Raw genomic sequence first — 24,025 nt, forward strand, 5'->3', positions numbered from 1 at the left:
TGTCTGTTTTTGCCTGTTAGTATCGCCAATGCTTAGCATTCCCTTGAACTCAGGTTTGATTCCCTGAAACTACAGATGTTTACACTTTTTAAAACAAGTCTGTTGACTGAGATGCACAAAACTCTGAAATGCCTGTAGCAAGCCTTTCACACCCAAAAATCCAGGCACAACCTAGGCTATTGAACATGGTTTCAGGCCATGTTCATACTGCATGCTAGTCTTGGGTAATTGCCAGGTCTTCCCTCTTTTAGCCTGATCCAGGTCACCTCACTTGTGTAATGCCGTTCACACCGCAGGCTACCTGGGTCAGTGCTGGGTTCAACCCTAGTGGCTACCAGGGTCGGATTCCCAGGTAACACAACCTAGGTAGATTCTTTCACACCAAACCTGGACACCGGTTGCCCTGGTGAAAGGAGTATTATAGAGTACTAGTTACCATACCGTCAAAATGATGGAACAACATAACAGTAATTTCAACATCAGCGGGTGTGCACACCCACCATCTAGTGGCCGCCAGCGCACAACATAATTGAATTCCCTCCATAGAGGAGAGGTGCAGTGGTAGCCTTTTATTATATAGGATATGCAGTGCTAAAAAGCACAAGATTCACAAGACATATTGAATACCATTTATTCTGCTTGATTTGGGCTGCGCTAACACTCATAGTATATTGTCTATACCTACAGTAATCATGCTCTACTATTAGAGGTAAAAATAGGATTCACTGGGTCCCATCATTTTTCTTCTTTAAATCTTAATCTTCATACACCTATAAATGCATTCAATATTATGTTATTTATACTGATATATGTTGTTTTTCAACTGTTCTTAAATACATTATCTAAACACAATTACATGACAAATAGACATGGTTAGTATATAATGCACTAATCAGTATAGAGGGATTTGTTCAAAACGCAAGACATAAAAATATGCTAATTTTTTCAGTGTTATTTGATTTTTTTGTTTTTCACCTCTGAACACAAAGTATTCCTTTAAGTGCAGAATAACACGGCAAGTAGGGAAGCTTTTTCCCTCCTGAAGAACATATTGATTTTTGCAGTGTACCATTTACTATTACATCAGTTGTTCTCTAGCTAAAGTGCCTTAGCATAGGAAAGAACAAAGATTTCAAAGTGTGAATCCGTAGCCTGTACAGAAAATGATTTAACAAATGCCACTATTTTTTCCATTCCCAGGAGGGGCTAAAGACCTGGCATTACAGATTTAGTTGGTTCTGAATTATTGTTTGATTTTACACTATAATACAAATCCAGACTCCCCTGCCAGCAGTTCATACTCCATTTCTAAATATAATTGGTGTTGTAATGGTGTACAAAAAAAATTCTAAACTTGTTTTTTCAGATATTTTCAAATTAATATAGTTTTTGAATATTTTACCACAATAGGTGAAGAAATACTGTTTTATACAATTTTATATATGATGTTTAAAAGTGGGATTTAACCTAGCACTTTCAGGGGCCGATTCAGAGGTGGATGCAGCCGTGTTTCTGTATGCAGCAGCCGCGTCCATTATTTTGCGCATGCGCATTGGCCGAAGTGCGCATGTGTGCCCTTCTTCTAGTGGCCGCATCCTGGAATGATGATCAGCGGTGGCATTCTGGGGGGGGGGGGGGGGGGTGTTTTGGTGTTACGGGGTGTGGTGGGCAGAACGGGGGCATGGCAGGCAGAACGGGGGTTGTAAGCATTTTTGGGTCAGCTGCATGACATCACATGTAGCTGCTCTAATAGAATAAAGGTGGTGGACCGCCTGCCAGCGTAGCCAGTCTGTGCAGGCAGGGGTGAACCTCTAATCGATGGCTGCACCACACACATACTGGGTGGTCTTGCCCTGTGCTGGGCAGCCACCAGCATGTGAGGAAATGGACGCAGATCTTGCTGCTGGAAGCAAGATCTGCGTCCGTCTCTAAATAACCCCCTCAGTGTTTAGACTTGCAACTGCATCCCATTAAAAGACTTTCATTGTAACTAATAAAACAGAATCATTCAAAGATACCAACAATTGAAATTGATATATATATTTTTACTGTATGATTAGCAGTACATGCTTAGAATTAGGGATTAACAGTTACCTTCAACAGTTACATAAATTGTGGATTAGAAATTATTTTTGCTAATAAAACTATTTTTAATAATTACAATTATTTCTGTGCTGTACTAACCCAGTAAGGCTTATTTAAGGCCACAAAAAAAATCTGCAATGCTCTTTTGTCACACACCTTCTTATTGCAAATGAAGTTGATCTGGAATTTCGGGTGTATACTGTGGCCACTGCAGGTGTGGAAAGAGGTGGGCAGATCAGAAGCATTCCTTGCTAGATGCACCAACATTTACACCCAAATGCAAAAAGATTTTCGGTTTCCTGGGATAAGATTATTTAAACTAGATACCGGTATGGAAAAGGTGCATATACAGGTAACTCTGTTTTGCAGGAGGTACTCCGTCTCCCCCTACCAACACTACCACAAAACACTTCCCAACCCTTTCAATATATGGTGATTTATGAAATAAAAATGGCCAAATGGAGTATTTTCAGTAAATGGTAGTAGGTAGTGCACCTTGCAATGTTCACATGCTTTCCACAATGCTGGCACATGCACAAAACTGTAACGAAAGATGCCTACCACTCTTACAGAGTGTTTCAAAGGCCCTTTAAAAATACCAAATTTGGGATAAAATTGTTTCGGCCTTAAACCACCATCTTACCACATGTACTTGAGGCCACCACAACTTTCCATGCATTCCCACCAAATATGAACTCTTGGGAGGGTTATTATAAAAACATTTGGATCCTTTCTAAATTAACTGTGTATACATAATAGACAAAAGCCTCATTTGTAAGTTTAATATAATAAAACGTTTGTCTCATTCTCTCTTAGATAAATATCAATAGTGATGGAGTTTGTGTTTGCTGTGAAATGCAACATCAAACATCTGGCTGCAGTAACCCTGGTGAAACACTAAAACTCAATCCATTACAGGAGTGCAGCGCTGTGAGACTGACTCTGAAGGTAAGCCAACCACAAACCGTGACATGTCTGTGATGGCAAGCTGCAAGCCATATTGAGGGATGTGATATCACTAATATAACATGAGGATTAGAAAAACATACGCTCTAAATAATATCTTTAAGGAAGCATTATCAAAAATGTTGACAAAGACAACCGGTTTCAGTAAAGAAAACCACTAAGTCCACAATAATGAAAGTCATAGCACCTATTTCAGTTACCGTAATAACCTCATTAAACGTCAGTCAGTAAGATAATACACAATAAATATATTACTACAAAGATATGAGGCAATGGAAGATAAAACATACTAAATGACTGATTATGAAACAATGTCTGCAAACAATAAAAAAATATTTTGGATTGTATTTCTGAGTAGTGGCCAATTTTGAGATCTACTTTATCTTCCTTCTCCAGTAATGCAGTATGTTAATCACCTCTGCTGACATCATCCACAGACTGTATCAATCTCTCTACTGTAGCTAGAACTGCTGTTTAGGATAAATGGAACTTTGCAGAATGCTGTGCAACAGCTGTATCAAATTTGTTTTATTTATTAATGTGCAATGTCTGATGTTCCTGTCTTTAAACTGACAGTTAATATATCCTGTGTTATAGTAGGGACAAGAACACATCAAAAGGAACCTGACATGAATAGTTTTGCAATTTATAACATGTTTAATATTATAGTTTTTTTCTTATTAGTAACAGGATCAAATATGGATGTATTTTGTATGCATTTATGTTATGCAAATATTTGACATTTACTGTATTTCTATAATATATAGGGGGGGATGTACTAAAAGCAAAATGCAGAGAAGCCTCTCTTTAAGTGGAATATGTACAAATATAGTAAAAGTGTCATTTGATCAAATGGTATGTTACATTTAGTATGTTTACATGTATTATGTTTTTGATATATTTGATGATTAAGTAATTTGTTTGATGATTAAGTAATTTGTAGGCTAAAGCCGGCCGCACACTGAATGATAATTCTGGCCAATGCACATCTGTTCTGAGTGATTTCATTCACTGAAGTTAAGATCTGGGCCCTCATTCCGAGTTGATCGCTCGCTAGCTACTTTTAGCAGCTGTGCAAATGCATTGTCGCCGCTCACGGGGGAGTGTATTTTCGCTTTGCAAGTGTGCGATTGCACGTGCAGCCGAGTGGTACAGAAACATTTTGTGCAAAACAAGACCAGACCTGTAGTTAATTATCCTGTGCGATGATTCTAGCGTCGGATGTCCCGGAATTGACGTCAAATACCCACCCTGCAAACGCCTAGTCACGCCTTCGTTTTCCCTACCACTCCCAGAAAACGGTCAGTTGACACCCATAAACACCCTCTTCCTGTCAATCTCCTTGCGATCGGCTGTGCGAATGGAATCGTCGCTAGAAGCAGTGCACAGCAACGATGCTCTTTGTACCTGTACAACGCGCGTGCGCATTGCGGTGTATACGCATGCGCAGTTTTGCCATTTTGTTACCTGATCGCTGCACTGCGAAACTCGGCAGCGAGCGATCAACTCTGAATGACCCCATATATCCAAAAGTGTTAATATTGCTCAAACTGTTATGTCCATTAGTCAGATAGTGTCCTTTAATTGTGTAGAGCAGGAGTTCTCATCTAGCGTCCTCAAGTAACTCCAACGTGTCATGTTTTCTGGATTTCTTTAATCCTGCACAGGTGAGCTAATCTATTTTGCTGGGTCAGTATTTATTCCACCTACTCCCACAGACAGAAATCCTCAAAATATGACCTGTTAAAGGTACTTGAAGTTGGGGGGTTGGGGTTGAGAACCACTGGTATAGTGCAATGCCAACATTAATTGTATACTGTACACAACAGTGATTGTGGTGCAGTCCATTCAGAATTTGTTGCATATACAGATCAAATCATGTATTGATGGCAGATAGGGCAATAGATGATAGTTGGAGTCCTCCTAAGTAGTGTTTGTTTTCTAGCATTGCATACACATTTGCTGATGCCGGCGGGGAAGGGAGCGACGGCGGGGGGAGGATGGCGGGGGGAACAACGGCCATGCTGCATCTGCAGCATGGCTGTTGTTAAAGAGGACCTTCCTCGTCCATACATGTTTGGACAAGGGAGCGGGTCGTTAATGACGCGTGGGAGCGCGCATAGTTAACGATAGTGAGTGTACACACCAGGTAATATTGTGAACAATATCACTCAGAAAGCCCTTTCTTAACTATATTGTTCAGAATATTGCCTAGTGTGTATGAGGCTTAATTGAAAAAGTCGCACTAAAAGATGTTCGGTGCTACTAAGTCACACGGTTCTCGTACATTATGTGTAACGCAACTTGTATCATGGAGGATAGATGTATGTGGACACATCTGATTTTCTGGATGCCTTATTCGGTGATCAGCAGCATCAATGGATTTCACTGAGTTGCTACAGCACAGGACACAATGCACAGCAGTTTGTTTTCCCTCTATAAGCCTGCCTTCAGACCCCCATTGGCTAGCTTGACAGGAGTCTAGAGGTGAGCTTAATGAAGATAGTCAAGCTGTGCTGTGTCCCGTGCTGCGACAGGTCTCTTAAACACAGCGGCGCTGCTGGTCCCTGGGTAAGGCAGTTATACATATATCACATAAATGTATTACATACTGTACAACATTACATGTATGTTTAGATGTGCCAACCCCCCCCCCCCCACATGCAATGTATGCTCTGCCAGTAGTACTGTATGCACTCATATATTTTATTTTGTACTAAACTTCAAATGTTTTTATATTTTTCCCATAAATCAGCAATTTCTGTTTCACTATATTTTGTAAATAGTTGTCTAGTTGGAGCAAAATGTGGTATTGTATGGGGATAATGTAAATTACAATCATTTATTTGCTCCCAAACATTGACAAATGTAGAAAAAAGTTGTTCAAACAAATTGTTACATCTAGTTCTAGTTCTAGATTGGACAGGTAATCTTAAGGTGCACGGCCAGCTCTACTGAGAACATTTCAGACGATATGTAACTAGTAATATGATAATGCGCATGCCGGGTCACCTCAACCCCATTCAATTTCATCTCATCTTCTGGTCTGACCTCCTACATGGTGGCAGTGAGAGATGGTGTAAGAGAGAGGAGGAGGAGAGACTGGTAGAATAAATAAGATTATGACACCTAGTGGCAACTTTATCTAAAGATGCACTTGACGGTCATTTACTACTTTTTCTGGATTGATTGCAAACTGGCTTACATGGCTGACAGCGTCTGGTTGTGTACCAACGTTTGCATATATTATAGTGCCTTTGGTAAGATACTTTCTCATATTTTAAGATTTTGCGTCAGATGCTGGTCACATAGCTTTTGGAGTTTTCATGCTTTTGTCGATGGGAGCAATGACTGCTTTAGCATCTGTCATTCCAAACTATTTTTTATTGCTTTGATGTAGCTTTGTTAGTCTGTGGTAATAGTTCTAACTGTTTGGTTTTGCATGATTCTTAGACATAGCAATCGGTGTTCTGGTCCAAGGTCTTTGAGTTTGACCTTGTCACTGAGCAACAATTTGACAATGACTCTGGTTCTCTTGACCTGCGAGTAGTAGATCATCTAGTGCATGTGTCATTATTGGCTAAAGCTGTAAGCTCTTTATCTATAGCTTGACTTTGCTTCTTGGAGGGTTTGGGGCTCACAGCAGACAAAGGGGTCTATTTACTAAGCCTTGTATGGAGATAAAGTACCAGCCAACCAGCTCCTAACTGTCATATTTCAAACACAGCCTGTGACATGGCAGTTAGGAGCTGATTAGCTGATACTTTACCTCCGTCCACTTTATCTCCATCCCAAGCTTAGTAAATAGACCCCTAAGTTTGAAAATTCCTCACTGTACCTTCTACTGTAGGAGATTTTTCCGTGTTGCTTCTGATAGAGCTCCTGGTAATTTTTGTGTTTTTCAGTTGGTTTTGCAATCTGCATATTTACTAAAGGGTAAACCGATGAAAAAACGACAAAAAGACCAACTTCAGACCACATTAGAAAACTGGCTTACTATCTATGTTTTATTAGTTAAAAGAATAGAAACACCCAGATTTACTGTTTATCGAGTTTAGAACCCACCGATAAGTCACCCAAATAATAGACCTGATTGTGGCAGGTGAGTCAATGTGCACTGCATTCTTTGTTTTGTTAAAAAGGGTTACAATTTATTTAAAAAAAAAAAAACATGGGGCTGGATGTAATGGCTTGCAAGACGGCCGGAGCTCCGAGACTCCGGCCAAACTCGTACGTTTTTTTAAAACAGCAAATGTTTACAAGGCAAAACAAAACAGGTGTTGCCTTGTAAATGTTTGCTGCTTTAAAAAAAAACGTACAAGTTAGGCCAGAGTCTTGGAGCTCCGGCCGTCTCGCAAGCCATTACATCCGGCCCCTGGTGTTGGATCCCTCACAAATCGATAAGCAACCCCTGGGTCTCTAAGCCTATGTTCCCTCCTGTTTTCCGCTAACCAGCACTAGCCTGAACCAGTTGGGGAAGCTGATATTATAGCAGGGACACACACCGTGTGGAGCCCACCTGTCATAATGGCAACCAGCCCCAAACTGGTCAGCCAGAGGCTGGAATCCCTACAGTAGTGTGGACCCCCCTTTGCAAGGACATTCAGCCCTGGGCTTTTCTCTGCAACCACTGAACTTTGATTGTAATAGTAAATAGTTAAATTATATATTTTTTTTACACAAGGCCTACAGGCCTTAGTAATACAATGAAAGGTAAGTAGAGATCGAAGGCACAGAAGCAAATACAATGAGTATGTAAATATTGGATAGTCACTCAAAACTTGTATATATTCTCCAAATGATTTTTAAGTAAATGAGTTTGTTCTTGTAGAATATTCTTGTGCTTAGCGACGAAAAAGGCATGTAATAAAAAAGAGAACCAACAATGTGTATATATTTTCTAAATGTTCAAATGACACACAAAACAGTTTCACCACAACAGAAGGGAAACCAGTCCAATATGGGAAGCACCACCTTTGTGTCTTAAAGACATACCATACTTACTTCAAATGAGGTCAGGAGGAAACATACAGTATAAAGGTTTCCTTAATCAACACAGAAATGTGGTTAAATGAAAAAAGACTTATACCATAAAAATGGGTGTACCCCCTACTCACTATAATATATATATTAAACATATAAAGTTATCTTTACATCAATCATGGATCTGGATGGCAACAAAGCGTACACTCCTCACAGGGCCATAACTAGGTGTGTGCCAGCGGTACCTGGTATATAGCGCATGTGCAATGTGGGAACAGGATTGCCAGCAGAACCCACAGGGCCACTCCGCACTACTGCTGATTATAAAAGACAGCTCCACTGCCACTAGCTGCAGCACTGCCCGCTGTGAGATGCGCCCAGCTCCTTCTCGCACCTACATTACACACCTAGCCAGGCAGCACTGCAGCTGCCCGTCCACAGGCTCTGCCCGCTCCCTGGTCCCCCTGTCCGGCTGCACCAGTGTGTGGATGGTGAACAGAAGCCAGCAGCTGAGTGCCAGTGCAGGTGGGACAAACTATGTTTAAGTAAATAGTGCAATAGTTGCTTTATGTCTGAGTAGAGGAAGGGAGATGCACCACACACTCTCACTCTCTCTTTACACACAGTCTATACACACACACACACACACACACACACACACACACACATACACACACACACACTCTCTCTCTCTCTCTCTCTCTACCCGGAGTAAAGTTTATAAGGGGTAATACTGTGCGGTGTAATGTGACTAACGTACAAACTGTGCAGTGTAATGTGACTAATGGGTGCTACTGTACGGTGTAGTGTGACTAACAGATGCTACTGTACGGTGTAATGGGACTAACGGGTGCTACTGTGTGGTGTAGTGTGACTAATGGGTGCTACTGTACGGTGTAATGGTTCTAACGGGTGCTACTGTGCAGTGTAATGTGATTAATAGGGGCTACTGTGCGGTGTAATGTGACTAACGAGTGCTAATGTGCTGTGTAATGTGACTAACGGGTGCTGATGTGTGGTGTAATGTGACTATTGGGTGCAACTGTGCGGTGTAATGTGACTAATGGGTGCTACTGTGCAGTGTAATGTGATAAATAGGTGCTACTGTGCGGTGTAATGTGACTAACAAGTGCTAATGTGCTGTGTAATGCGACTAACGGGGGCTGATGTACAGTGTAATGTGACTATTGGGTGCAACTGTGCGGTGTAATGTTACTAATGGGTGCTGCTGTGCAGTATAATGTGACTAATGGGAGCTACTGTGTGGTGTAAATGTGACTAAGGGTGATACTGTGCAGTGTAATGTGACTAACAGGGGCTACTGTCCTGTGTAATGTGACTAACGGGTGCTTCTGTGTGGTGTAATGTAATGTGACTAGCATGCACTACTGTGCTATGAAAAATGACTAACGGATGCTACTGTGTGGTGTAATATGCTGCTATGCAGGCTTCCTCAGCTGGAATTTTGAAAAGTATATAGATTTATAACATCCAGTATTCCTAAAACTAAAAATAAGATTTTAAACCTACCGGTAAATCTGTTTCTCGTAGTCCGTAGAGGATGATGGGACTCCGTAAGGATCATGGGGATAGACGGGCTCAGCAGGAGACATGGGCACTTTAAGAAAGACTTTGACTCTGGGTGTGCACTGGCTCCTCCCTCTATGTCCCTCCTCCAGACCTCAGTTAGAGAAACTGTGCCCAGAGGAGACAGACAGTACAAGGAAAGGATTTTTTGTAATCCAAGGGCAAGATTCATACCAGCCACACCAATCACACCGTATAACTTGTGATATACTATCCAGTTAACAGTATGAAGAACAACATATCATCGGCCCAAAACAAATGAAACTATAACATAACCCTTATGTAAGCAATAACTATATACAAGTCTTGCAGAAGTAGTCCGCACTTGGGACGGGTGCCCAGCATCCTCTACGGACTACGAGAAAAAGATTTACCGGTAGGTTTAAAATCTTATTTTTACTAACGTCCTAGAGGATGCTGGGACTCCGTAAGGACCATGGGGATTATACCAAAGCTCCCAAATGGGCGGGAGAGTGCGGATGACTCTGCAGCACCGATTGAGCAAACAGGAGGTCCTCCTCAGCCAGGGTATCAAACTTATAGAACTTTGCAAAGGTGTTTGACCCTGACCAAGTAGCAGCTCGGCACAACTGTAGTGCCGAGACCCCTCGGGCAGCCGCCCAAGACGAGCCCACCTTCCTAGTGGAATGGGCCTTAACCGATTTCGGTAACGGCAATCCTGCCATAGAATGCGCCTGCTGAATCGTGTTACAGATCCAGCGAGCAATAGTCTGCTTTGAAGCAGGGCCGCCAACCTTGTTGGCTGCATACAGGACAAACAGTGCTTCTGTTTTTCTGATCCTAGCCGTTCTGGCCACGTAAATTTTCAAAGCCCTGACCACATCAAGGGACTCGGAATCCTCCAAGTCACGTGTAGCCACAGGCACGACAATAGGTTGGTTCATATGAAAGGATGAGACCACCTTAGGTAGGAATTGAGGACGGGTCCTCAACTCCGCTCTATCCATATGGAAAACCAGATAGGGGCTTTTATGTGATAAAGCCGCCAATTCCGAAACTCGCCTAGCCGAAGCCAAGGCTAACAACATGACCACCTTCCAAGTGAGATATTTCAACTCCACTGTTTTAAGTGGTTCAAACCAATGTGACTTAAGGAAACTTAACACCACGTTAAGGTCCCAAGACGCCACCGGAGGTACAAAAGGAGGCTGAATATGCAGTACTCCCTTCACAAAAGTCTGTACTTCAGGTAAAGAGGCCAATTCCTTTTGAAAGAAAATGGATAAGGCCGAAATCTGAACTTTAATGGAGCCTAATTTTAGGCCCAAATTCACTCCAGTTTGTAGGAAGTTAAGAAAATTGCCTAGATAGAATTCTTCCATAGGAGCATTCCTGGCCTCACACCAAGAAACATATTTTCGCCATATTCGGTGATAATGTTTAGACGTCACGTCCTTCCTAGCCTTTATTAGCGTAGGAATGACCTCATCCGGAATACCTTTTTCCGCTAGGATCCGGCGTCAAACCGCCATGCCGTCAAACGCAGCCGCGGTAAGTCTTGGAACAGACAGGGACCTTGTTGTAACAGGTCCTGCCTTAGAGGAAGAGGCCACGGATCTTCTGTGAGCATTTCTTGCAGATCCGGATACCAGGTCCTTCGTGGCCAATCTGGAACAATGAGAATTGTTCTCACTCCTCTTTTTCTTATTATCCTCAACACTTTGGGTATGAGAGGAAGAGGAGGAAACACATATACCGACTGGAACACCCTCGGTGTCACTAGGGCGTCCACAGCTACCGCCTGAGGGTCTCTTGACCTGGTGCAATACCTTTGTAGCTTTTCGTTGAGACGGGATGCCATCATGTCTATTTGGGGTAGTCCCCACCGACTTGCAATCTGCGCGAAGACTTCCTGATGAAGTCCCCACTCTCCCGGATGCAGATCGTGTCTGCTGAGGAAGTCTGCTTCTCAGTTGTCCACTCCCGGAATGAACACTGCTGACAGAGCGCTTACATGATTCTCCGCCCAGCGAAGAATTCTGGTGGCTTCCGCCATTGCCACTCTGCTCCTTGTGCCGCCTTGGCGGTTTTCATGAGCTACTGCCGTGATGTTGTCTGACTGGATCAGAACTGGTCGATTGCGAAGTAAGATCTCCGCTTGACGTAGGGCGTTGTATATGGCCCTTAGTTCCAGGATGTTGATGTGAAGACAAGTCTCTTGACTTGACCAAAGTCCTTGGAAATTTCTTCCCTGCGTGACTGCTCCCCAACCTCGGAGGCTCGCGTCCGTGGTTACCAGGATCCAGTCCTGAATGCCGAACCTGCAACCCTCTAGAAGGTGAGCACTGTTTAGCCACCACAGGAGAGATACTCTGGCCCTGGGGGACAGGGTGATCCGCTGATGCAATTGCAGATGTGACCCGGACCATTTGTCCAATAGGTCCCATTGGAAGGTCCTTGCATGGAATCTGCCGTATGGAATGGCTTCGTATGTTGCCACCATCTATCCCAGAACTTGAGTGCAATGATGTATTGACACTTGTTTTGGTTTCAACAGGTTCATGACTAGAGTCATGAGTTCCTGCGCTTTTTCCGTCGGAGGAAAAACCCTTTTCTGGTCTGTGTCCAGAATCATGCCCAAGAAGGGCAGACGAGTTGTAGGATTCAGCTGCGACTTTGGAATATTGAGAATTCAGCCGTGTCGCTGTAACACATTCAGTGACAGTGATACGCTGTTCAGGAACTTCTCCTGTGATCTCGCTTTTATGAGGAGATCGTCCAAGTACGGGATAATTGTGACACCCTGCTTGCGCAGAAGCACCATAATTTCCGCCATTACCTTGGTGAAAATTCTCGGGGCCGTGGAAAGCCCAAACAGCAACGTCTGAAATTGGTAATGACAATCCTGTACCGCAAATCTCAGGTACGCCTGATGAGGAGGATATATGGGGACATGCAGGTATGCATCCTTTATGTCCAGAGATACCAAAAAATCTCCCCCTTCTAGGCTGGCGATGACCGCCCTGAGCGATTCCATTTTGAACTTGAACCGTTTTAAGTAAAGGTTCAGGGATTTTAAATTTAAAATGGGTCTGACCGAACCATCCGGTTTCAGAACCACAAACAGAGTTGAGTAGTACCCCTGCCCTCTATGAAGCAGGGGAACCTCTACCACCACTTGTTGAAGACACAATTTGTGAATCGCATGTAACACTATCTCCCTTTCCAGGGGTTGTTTCGGTAGGGCCGATTTGAAAAACCGGCGAGGAGGCACTTCTTCGAATTCCAGCTTGTAACCCTGGGAAACTATTTCTATTGCCCATGGATCCACCTGTGAGTGGACCCAGACGTGGCTGAACAGTTGAAGACGGGCCCCCACAGGAGCTGACTCCCTCAGGGGAGCCCCAGCGTCATGCTCGTGGATTTTGCAGAGGCCGGGGAGGACTTCTGTTCCTGGGAACTAGCTGTGTTATGCAGCTTTTTCCCTCTGCCCTTACCTCTGGCAAGAAAGGACGATCCACGTGCTCTCTTGCTTTTATTGGAACGAAAGGACTGCATTTGATAATGAGGCGCTTTCTTAGATTGTGAGGGAATATATGGCAAAAAATTTGATTTACCTGCCGTAGCCGTGGAGACGAGGTCCGAGGGTCCCTCTCCAAACAATTCCTCACCCTTGTAAGGCAAATTCTCCATATGTCTCTTGGAGTCGGCATCACCAGTCCACTATCGGGTCCATAAGACACGCCTAGCAGAAATAGACATAGCGTTTATCCTGGAACCCAGTAAACTAATGTCTCTTTGAGCATCCCTCATATACAAGACCGCATCTTTTATATGCCCAAGGGTCAATAAAATGGTATCCTTATCAAGAGTCTCAATATCCGTTGATAAGGAATCTGTCCATGCTGCTACAGCACTACAAACCCAGGCCGACGCAATAGCCGGTCTGAGTAACGTACCAGAATGTGTGTAAATGGACTTCAGGGTAACCTCCTGCTTGTGTTCAGCAGGATCCTTAAGGGTAGCCGTATCTTGGGATGGAAGCGCTATCTTTTTTGATAAGCACGTCAAGGCCTTGTCCACCCTAGGGGAGGATTCCCACCGTATCCTGTCCTGCGACGGGAAAGGATACGCTGTTAGGATCCTTTTGGGAATCTGCAGTTTTTTGTCTGGGGTTTCCCACGCTTTTTCACATGCTTCGTTCATCTCATGTGAGGAGGGAAAAGAGACCTCAGGTTTCTTTCCTTTATACATGTGTACCCTCGTGTCAGGGACAGGGGGTTCCTCAGTGATATTCAACACATCTTTTATTGCGATAATCATATATCGAATACCTTTAGCCACCTTTGGCTGTAATTTTGTATCATCGTAATCGACACTGGAGTCTGAATCCGTGTCGGTATCTGTGTCAACTATTTGGGATAGTGGGCACTTCTGAGACCCCGAAGGTCCCGGCGACATAGGGACAGGCATGGGTTGACTCCCTGACTGTGCCCCAGCTTCGGCTTTGTCTAGCCTTTTGTGCAATAAATTAACATTTGCACTTAAAACATTCCACATATCCATCCAGTCCGGCGTCGGCACCGCCGACGGAGACCTAACATTCATAAACTCCCCGTCCTCCTTAGGTGAGCCCTCAACCTCAGACATGTCGACACACACGTACCGACACACCACACACAAAACAGGGAAGCTCTTTTCTGAAGACAGGTTCCCCACCAGGCCCTTTGGAGAGACAAAGAGAGAGTATGCCAGCACACACCCCAGCGCTATATGACCCAGGAATAACACAGTAAATTAATGTTTACCCAGCAGCGCTGTTTTATGTATCTGCGCCAATTATGTGCACCCCCTCTACTTTAAAACCCTCTGTCACTGTGTGTCAAGCAGGGGAGAGTCCGGGGAGCTTCCTCTCAGTGGTGCTGTGGAGAAAAATGGTGCTGGTGAGTGCTGAGGGAGAAGCCCCGCCCCCTCGGCGGGGGGCTTCTGTCCCGCTCAATTTTTTCAATACATGGCGGGGGCTCTTTTTATACATGTACAGTGCCCAGCTGTACATGTATATATACATCTGTGCCATAAGAGAGGTTTATATTGCTGCCCAGGGCGCCCCCCCTGCACCTTGCACCCTTACAGTGACCGGAGAGTGTGAGGTGAAGAGGAGCAATGGCGCACAGCTGCAGTGCTGTGCGTTACCTCAGTGAAGATCCAAGTGTCTTCTGCCGCCTCAGATGGGTCTTTTCCTCACATACTCACCCGGCTTCTTTCTTCCGGCTCTGCGAGGAGGACGGCGGCGCGGCTCTGGGACGGACGGCGAGGGTGAGACCTGCGTACCGATCCCTCTGGAGCTAATGGTGTCCAGTAGCCTAAGAAACAGAGCCCTGAACTCAGAGAAGTGGGTCTGTTTCTCTCTCCTCAGTCCCTCGATGCAGGGAGTCTGTTGCCAGCAGGCTCCCTGAAAATAAAAAACCTAACAAAAATGCTTTCTTACAGGAAACTCAGGAGAGCTCCTGAAATGCACCCAGTCTCCACTGGGCACAGTATCAAACTGAGGTCTGGAGGTGCATATAGGGAGGAGCCAGTGCACACCCAGAGTCAAAGTCTTTCTTAAAGTGCCCATGTCTCCTGCGGAGCCCGTCTATCTCCATGGTCCTTACGGAGTCCCAGCATCCTCTAGGACGTTAGAGTAATATCAACATTCTGGGGGTTACTCACAGTCAGGCGGTCTGGCGCCATTTTTTTCTCAGCGCGAAAACAGTCCGGGCACTCCTGCATTGTCCGGACCATGCCCAGTAAATGCTGTGGAGCCCCCCCCCCCCCCCTCCCTCCCGACGCGTCTATCACTATGCGATTGCATCCTTCTGGGATGCAATCACATGGTGACAGCTCACGCACGCGCACTATGGCAAGTGAGCATGCGCAGACCCAATGGACGTGGCCGCTGCATGCGAACGCAGTGCGTCCATCTCTGAATAAGGCCCTTTGTAATTTATTTAAAGCTTCAATAATGAATTCATCTTTTGTAGGACAGGAGGAAATGTTCAGATATATTTCAAACCTATGTCATAAAATGAATTAAAAAGTTACTTTTGTTAGAGAAACAATAGTGTTTGCTGCCATCACAAAAGCCACTGGAGTTTTACATCAGCCATAAAAAAAAAACAATCTGTAAGAAACACAATTATTAAGGAAATAGAACATAAGACAGAAAGTGCCCTAGTCTGTGTCACAGCCAATGTGCTTCTGGTGAAGAATGATTGTTATCTGTTCATTCTGGCTGTCCCAAATCTGTCTGCAGTTTTCAATATAGTCTATCATGGGACTTCTCTAAATAATACCCTGACCTCAGTAGACATACTGTACTCACTACAATAGCACTACAAACTTCTATCTGGATAACAGCAAACCTGCCTTAGTATATACTTTTTATGTTCCAAACATTTATTGCTGTGGTTGACTTTTCTAGAGTATTTTTTCTGCAGTGTTTAAAGTAGACATATGGTTGAAGGGCTGAAACAGGCCTCAGCTAAAACCAAGTTATAACATTTCCTTTGTTAATGCTCCAATAAAATAAACACATGTACTGTATAACATACTGTAGTTGGCGGTAAAGGTCACAACTTTAGTATTAGAATGGTAAATAAAACTATTGAGTGCCTGAGAAAGTCTTGCAGACAATCAGCTAAAGCCTAACATTACTTAATATACACTGGAGGGGAATATACCACCAAAACACGACCCATACTGTGCTAAACCCACCTCCCCTTAACTGGCCAGACTGGTCTCTCCTCAAGAGATGGATTCCTTCCCTCAATTCAAAGGGATGGTGTCCCACAATTACCTCTTACACAACTGTGGCCAGTGAAGAGGAATTATTTATGTCAACAGCCATCTTTTATATGATCCACAGTCTACCACCCATGTGACCTCCAACAACCAACTACAGAAATAAAAAAAGCTCTTCTAAAAACAAAATTAAACCAACGACACTGAAATGGACACCATCATCTCTGTACAAGCTGGCATTGTCAGAATGAATCAAAGGGTGACAAACTGCTATTCTTGCATCACAAGCTTGGCAATCATCGAATTCTCCTGTGGCCATAGTGTATTGATGCCAACAGATCCGTTAGGGACAAATGATAGATCTCTCGAGGACACTCTTCATAGGAATGAATGAAGATGCACTGATTAGTCAGAGTGTGGGAACTGCCATGTTGTCCTTGGGGAGGGGGAACACCAATTTGTGGGGGTCCCTGTTTTGCAAGGAATTCCAGAATTAGACTGACCAGTTGGTGGCTGGCTGCCATTATGGCAGGGGGACTGGTTCAGCCTAGTGCTGGTTATTGGAAAATAGGGGGTACCCCACACTTTTTCTATGGCTACTTCTCAATGTCAGCCTAGGCTTAGAAGCCAGAGGCTAGATTTTATTTGGAGAGTGGGGAACATCGATTTTTACACTTGTTATGCTTTCTAGTAAATCAGTATATTGCAAACCCACAAACAGAAAACCAATGCTAGTAAATATACCCCCTGTCTCCAGAGTCAATCCAAAATATGTGTTGCATCTGGTATAAAAATCGATCATTTTTCTAGATTATTGGACATCAATGCTCATTCCATGGGCATTGACTAAGACTAAGCTGAGCATTTAGCTTTCTAAAATGTAACATGTCTAATACTGAGCTGATAATCCCCCACTATCCCGAATAACCTCACCTCCCATAATGTAGTTATCTATTGACAGCACTACCATCTCCTCTAGCCTCCAAGTGTGCTCTGTAATGTTGGATGCAGTGGAGCAATGTTTTTGGCCTGTGCATGCATTTGAGTGGCAGTGCACCCCAACACACCTCTGCACACATGTCCTGATTTTGTATGTACAGAGTTGCAGTACAGATTTAGATGCATGGTACAAGAACTGGAAATGTATGTGGCGTTCCTGGGCGATTACATTTTTCGGACGCACAGAGGTTGCGTCTGATGAGAGTATCACAGGTGTGTCGCTGATAGTGTTTGCACACAGAGGTGCAGAATCAGAGATAATCTGCATCTGCCACAGCTTCGATGGTGAGTCTGATGGTGTGACAAAGGGATCTATTTACTAAGCCTTGCGTGGAGATAAAGTGGCCAATTAGCTATTAACTGTTATTTTTCAAGCACAGCTTGTGACATGGCAGTTAGGAAGTGATTGTCTGGTGCTTTATCACCGTCCACTTTATCTCCATCCAGAGCTTAGTAAATAGACCCCTAAAGATCCATGAATGACTGTTGCATCTGAGGACGCTCAAAGTGGGCATCTCTGTACATGCACATTTGAATACATTGATGCACGCCAGGGAAGTGCTTTTAGCAGTGCCTTTTGACAGTGTCCCCACGGATCTTTTGCCATTGATAGACTGTGGCCACAGGTGAATTCGATGATTGACAAGTTTGTGGTGCAAGGGGGTGGAAAATGGGGGGTGGGGCTCCGCATTTGTCCACCTATTTTTCATCACCAGCCCTATGCTCAGAGGCAAAGGGCTGGTAATCATTTGGGGGAGACTAAAAGCTATTTATACATATGTAACCAATCTCACCTGGCTGCTACTAGGTTGCGACTAGGTGCACTCGCAATCCGTTTGGCATGGGGTGCGTGGGCTGTGCGCATATATGTGCCCGTCCGTATAATCGCACACATGCCCCCTATGCTTTCTATGGTATGATCACAGGTGCGAATACTCGCAGCCCGGCGTGCAAAGTTGCACCCGCAGCTTGAGTGCCTCTGCGCCCTGGCCATGAAATGTATGAGCTTGGCTACGTCTGTCAGAGGCGTCACTGCCAGTGGTAACGCCCGGATGGGGGGAGGGAAGGGGGGATGCAGTATTCGCTGTTGAAAAGGGGGGGTGGCCTCATGGGTAGAGTCGTAGCCTCGTGGGCAGGGGGTCTGGCCTAGATTCCCAATTCCCAGTTTTTCACCCCTGGGGATCCGAAGATGCGGGCTGCACCCAGGGATCAATGTGTACAGTGTGTGTGCGATGCTGGCTCCTACATAGTGACAGAAGCTGGGTGCAGCACCCTGTTCCTGTCACTTAAGAGGAGTCTGCATTTTGGTGTCACTCCTGGGTGGGTGACACCTGGATGCGACCTGCACCCGCACCCCCGTTGTGACACCACTGACATCAGTATATACTTTACTAGAACAACAAAGCCTGCACAGATCATAATACTGGTCTGTGCAGTGTTTAAATCCACCGCAGAATGAAGGTGGATTTGTAGCAAAAAAATACAGACAAAATCAATGCGTAGTAAATACTGTTTTTTAGACTGTAATGGGCCCTACACACTGGCCGATAATACTGAAAGATATGAACGATCTCGTTCATTAACGAACAAGATACCGTTCATATCTTTCAGTGTGGAGGCACCAGCAATGAACATTGCGTGGCTCCGCGCTCGTTCATCGCTGGTGCCCCGTCGCTTGTGCATGCAGGCCAATATGAACGATCACGTCCATATTTGCCTGCACTGCTAAGTTTCTTCACTCCCCCCGTAATTGCCCCCCCCACCGTCGGGTCGCCCGTTGGCCGTATCCGCCGTCGGGCAGCTTGGCGGCGGATCGCAAAGTGTGTAGGGCCCATAACACTGACAACTTCTGTCTGTTGCAAAATAATGCCAAATCTGACATATAGTAAATTTACCCCATTATGTATTAACAGAATGAAGCAGTGCTATGTAAATAATAGATGATAGTGTGGAGTAGTGCTTTGGGATGGAGAAGATCTCAGTGGGGAGTGGGGGCAGATGAATCTAAGCTACATTTGTGAATTAAAAATAAATATAAACTGTGCATTATAGAAGTTTCTATTTTCTGCCCATTCTCTAAGATTTTCATTTCTTCATTCAGGGTCTTTAGAAAAAGAACCATAACAATGTAATATTCTCACTGTAGGGGATTATTTAATAAAGCAGCATGATAGATTTAATTAAGAGTTTACTTGGATTTGCACTGTGGAGTGGGAGCTCAGCTTTATTCCTGCATGTTTTTGTTTAGTTATTTTTTTAGCACATTCAGGGATTATAAGAAAAAAGTAGTTTTAGAACATGTAGGATACATGCAGTATTACAACACAAGTATATAGCCTTTATGCATGCATATGTATGAGACAGGATGAGTAGAATAGATAGCTTTGTAATCCTTTTTGAAGACCAGAAGAGCTGATGCAGAGCAGAACACAAGTCGGCCATAGTTATACGCATCTCTGCCACTGGACTGCCCCATACACTTGGTTTGATATATGTCCCCATTACCAGTGCACACTTGGGGGGTTATGGGTTAATTTACATTTTTCCCAGGAACTGCAATTGTCTGCATGCTAACTGATGAGCAGTGATTGGCAGCATGGCAAACATTGGGGGAAGGTACAGGAAGACACAGAGACCTTCTAGTTTCTCGTCCCTGCAGCTGCACACACTGGGTATCTGACTAGTCACATCCTTTCCAGACAGGGGTTGTGACAAGGGGCATGGCCAAAACCGCAGTAGGGCTACAACCCTTTTCTTTCTCCAGTTTCAGGCATTTGTATACCTGGCACTGTGGGGGCATTTGTGGATCTGGCACTGTGGAGGCATTTGTATACCTGGCACTGTGGGGGCATTTGTGGATCTGGCACTGTGGGGGCATTTGTGGATCTGGCACTGTGGGGGCATTTGTATACCTGGCACTGTGGGGGAATTTGTGGATCTGGCACTGTGGGGGCATTTGTATACCTGGCACTGTGGGGGCATTTGTATACCTGGCACTGTGGGGTCAATTGTGGATCTGGCACTGTGGGGGCAATTGTGGATCTGGCACTGCACTATTGGGGGCATATGTCTGTGTTTAACGTCCCATTTTAATTGGTCACACCCATTTTTTTGGCGCGCACGCGCCGTGGGGCACAGTACCTCTATGGGGCACTCTCTGTCTGATTGGTCGCCGCTTAGCCCCGCCGGGAGTGCACACAGACGCTCTCATTCCAGTGAATGGGGCGCGTGCGTGTCACGGACACGTGCGCGCCCCAGACGCAGTGATAGGCCCAGGCACAGACGGAACTCCATCTGTAATGTAAGGGGGCATAAGTCCGAACAGAAATATAGTGCTATGGATTGTTTGAGGTAGGGGGGCCCCAAATCGGTATTTCACTTAGGGCCCCATGAGGTCTAAATCCGCCTCTGACCATACCTATTCTAAGATGGTGAGGCAGGGTCCTGTTGCTGGATCTGGTGGAACTGGGCTGAATGTGGAGTGAATTTCTATGGATTGCTGCATTAGGAGCTGCTACCAGGCAGGAAGAAGCAAACGCTGGCTGCACTGCAAAGGATGAGGCAGGATCTGAAAGAAGAGAGGCCAGTTAACCTCATGTTGAAGGAAAAAAACAACAAATGGGTAATAGTGGAAAACAATCACTGGAAGCTGCTAAACAGCCCTGGCCCTGAGCTCTCTGCAGTGTGTTATGGAGATAACTAAGGGGCAGCACTCAAAGAGGGGAGGGAGAACTTGGCACTATCTTACCTAACTGCTGCTGCTCAGTGGCTTGTCTTAGCAGAACCACAGCAGAGTTCAGCACCAACGGGCCTGGCCCAACTGCCATCTTCACCGCAATGCAGATCATCCGCTGAGTATCTTTGGTCTGGCAGCATTTTGGCATGCCAAGCATTATGTGACCAAGGCTTGAATGAGGCAGGCCCCTTGCAGAACACATCAGAAGCAGCTAGCACCAGTGTCGGACTGGGGCATGTAGGGGCCCATGTTTAGGGGTGTGGCCAGTCTCTAGAGGGAGTGTGCCCAGCCGCCACATTGGTTTGCCTAACTATTTTGCAAGTGTTGGTCCCCTAGATAAACATATACAGTAAATACTGAAGTGCATGCATGATAATGTTCTAGATTAGTAACAGTACAGTCTGGAACCTGATCCCTAGAGGAGGGGGTGGGCCCCCAGGCAGTAGGGCCCTCCGGTGGTTTCCCCTGTACCCCTGTAGGCCAGCCCAACCCTGGCTAGCGCTGAAGCACAGTATCAGTGTGACTGCGCTGCAGTCCAGAGAGAGGGAGGCGAACTCAAGGAGGTGGGCCCTAGACAGGAGGTAAAGTCCACAGTGTTTGCAAGATACAAGGAAGACAGTGCATGTGCAACTGCAACTAAACTTACAGTATGAAAAAACATTCTAGACACTGCCCATTTGGAAGTGTAAAGTAAGTAGTCTGGACTCCGGACAGATGTTCGGAATTCTGGACTGTCAGGAGAAATCCAGGACAGGTGGAAAGTAAACCCTAGGGTACAGATGCTCTTTGTCATGTTCGTATCTATGATGCACTCAGCTGCGAAGCAGCTGCATGCACACTAAGGGGTGTGTGCTCTTCCAGGCCAATACAGAGTCTCCGGGAACATGGCGTACCTCCAGCCGCATGCACAAATCACTTGGAAATGGCCGCGGCACCCATTTTCCAAGTGATTTGTGCCCGCACTGCAGAGCCGCCACCGCAGGACTCCAAGGGGGTAAGTATATTCTATTGTTGTGGTGTGGGCCCCCTATGGACCTAGGGGCCCATGTGCACCACACACACTGCACCCATTATAGAAACACCTATGGAGGTGTGATATTCAGCTTTATACTTACATTGAATATTAATGTATGAATAATGCTTTTTTGACAACTCTCTGTATGGCTCAGCAAAAATATTGCACAAATCATGCTTCATTTTTAATGTATTTCTGAGAAGGACACATAATTTTCAAGCCTTTTAATAATTTAACTCAATCAATGAAAGTTTAAGTAATTAGTAAAGTGATGGGCCCAACATCTTCTAATTGGCTGGAATTTAATGAAAGTGGCTTCATATATAATATGTATTGCTGCATGTTATTTAGATAAGAAATAATCTATGTATATAAATGCAAAAGCTCTCACTCACTCACTGACTGACTGACTGACTCATCAGTAATTCTCTTACTTTCGATATGTTAGGAAGCTGAAATGTAACATAGGTATTCTTCAGGTGAGAAATAGGAAAACTACTTAATTAGAATTAAAAAAAAACCTACCCTAAGGGGATGAAAAGAGTGTAGCCATTATGACATCATTACCGATGCATGGCTTACGTTGTGGGAACTATAATGCCCAAATCGACAATCGGATGAAAAGTTGGATGGCACCTTCAGTGTGTAATATTTAATAAACTACAATAATAGCCCAGTCACTTTTTACCGTATTTGCTACGGGTGCTTCTCGTGTAACGCCAAAAACCATGGATTAAAATTTACTTTACATTAAGATGTTCTTAAATTTACAGCTCTATAGATTTACCAAATTTTTAACACATTTACAACTGTGAAAATCAGAAGCTCTCATATATATGCATATATAATATGGGATGTAATCATGATACCGGCGGTCGGGATCCTGATGGTCAGTACCCATCAGCATTCTGGCAGCTGGGATCCCCGCGTAGGCATGCTGACCACTGGGATACCGACCTCAACCCATACACATATTTATCTACATATATAAAAGCCAAATACCACTGAATGACCATTAAAAAGTCTCAGGGCATAGCCAGCCTTAGCTATAGGCAGGCTAGGCATTTGCCTAGGGCATCCAAGCATGTCTAGGGGCATCCAAGCATGTCCCTGCAGTAGCTCATGGTGGGAGGGACAGTCTGCAAACTGTTACTTTCTAAATGTATTCAATCAGTACTTGTATACACTGCTGTTTACATTTGTCAAACAAAATGCACACTGTCCCTTGAACTCCCTCCGACATGCATGAATGCCCATGACTTGTGAGACCTTAGACAGCAGAAGCCCAACTGCAATTCCTGGACCTGTGACATTTTCACTGACTATATAAGGTTATTACTGGATGGCTCCTTATGATACCACATGTGTATTGTGGAACACTGCTCCACATAAATCTGACATTACCTATACTGCTTGTGCACATGGGAGAGGAGGACCCTGGAATCCTGTGTCCCTTATCCCTGTGCAAACCCCAGGTGTATGCAGGGATATAACATGGGCAGTGTTCTCCCCACACTTTATTTCTCAGTCAGTCCATGCCGTACAATTCCCTTGCCATACAGCACTGTAACGTGGTCAGTAAGTTGCGTTGCGCTATTTCCTTATGAAACATCAGTGCAGCGTGACTTTCAGATGTGTCAGACTGGAGAGCAGAGTTAAAACCAATTCAATAGTAACATATAAAGTGACAGTAACATATTCATATAGCAGCACAATGATATCCACGTAGGGAGTCCTATAAAGTGCAATTACCAGAAGCAGGTAGGCATGAGAGCATATAAGCCTGTGAGTCCAAAATGACCGTGGCAACTCCTGCACTGCAACCGCTGGTCCTCCGCACTGGATCTCCCGGTTTAGTCAAGATTTAGATTTACCCAACGCATTTCTACCCTTTGCATCGGGTCTTTTTC

General features: G+C 44.6%; 1 protein-coding gene across 1 annotated transcript in view; it reads left to right on the forward strand.

The window, feature by feature from the left end:
- ENTREP2 (endosomal transmembrane epsin interactor 2) overlaps positions 1–24,025 on the forward strand; it is a 1,280,798-nt gene that overhangs the window by 727,695 nt on the left and 529,078 nt on the right. Inside the window, exon 4 of the mRNA XM_063926232.1 lies at positions 2,902–3,033. Coding sequence (XP_063782302.1) covers positions 2,902–3,033 — 132 coding nt within the window. The remainder of the gene's footprint in view (positions 1–2,901; positions 3,034–24,025) is intronic.

The sequence above is a fragment of the Pseudophryne corroboree genome, chromosome 6, assembly GCF_028390025.1.
Source record: "Pseudophryne corroboree isolate aPseCor3 chromosome 6, aPseCor3.hap2, whole genome shotgun sequence".
Lineage (NCBI taxonomy): Eukaryota > Metazoa > Chordata > Amphibia > Anura > Myobatrachidae > Pseudophryne > Pseudophryne corroboree.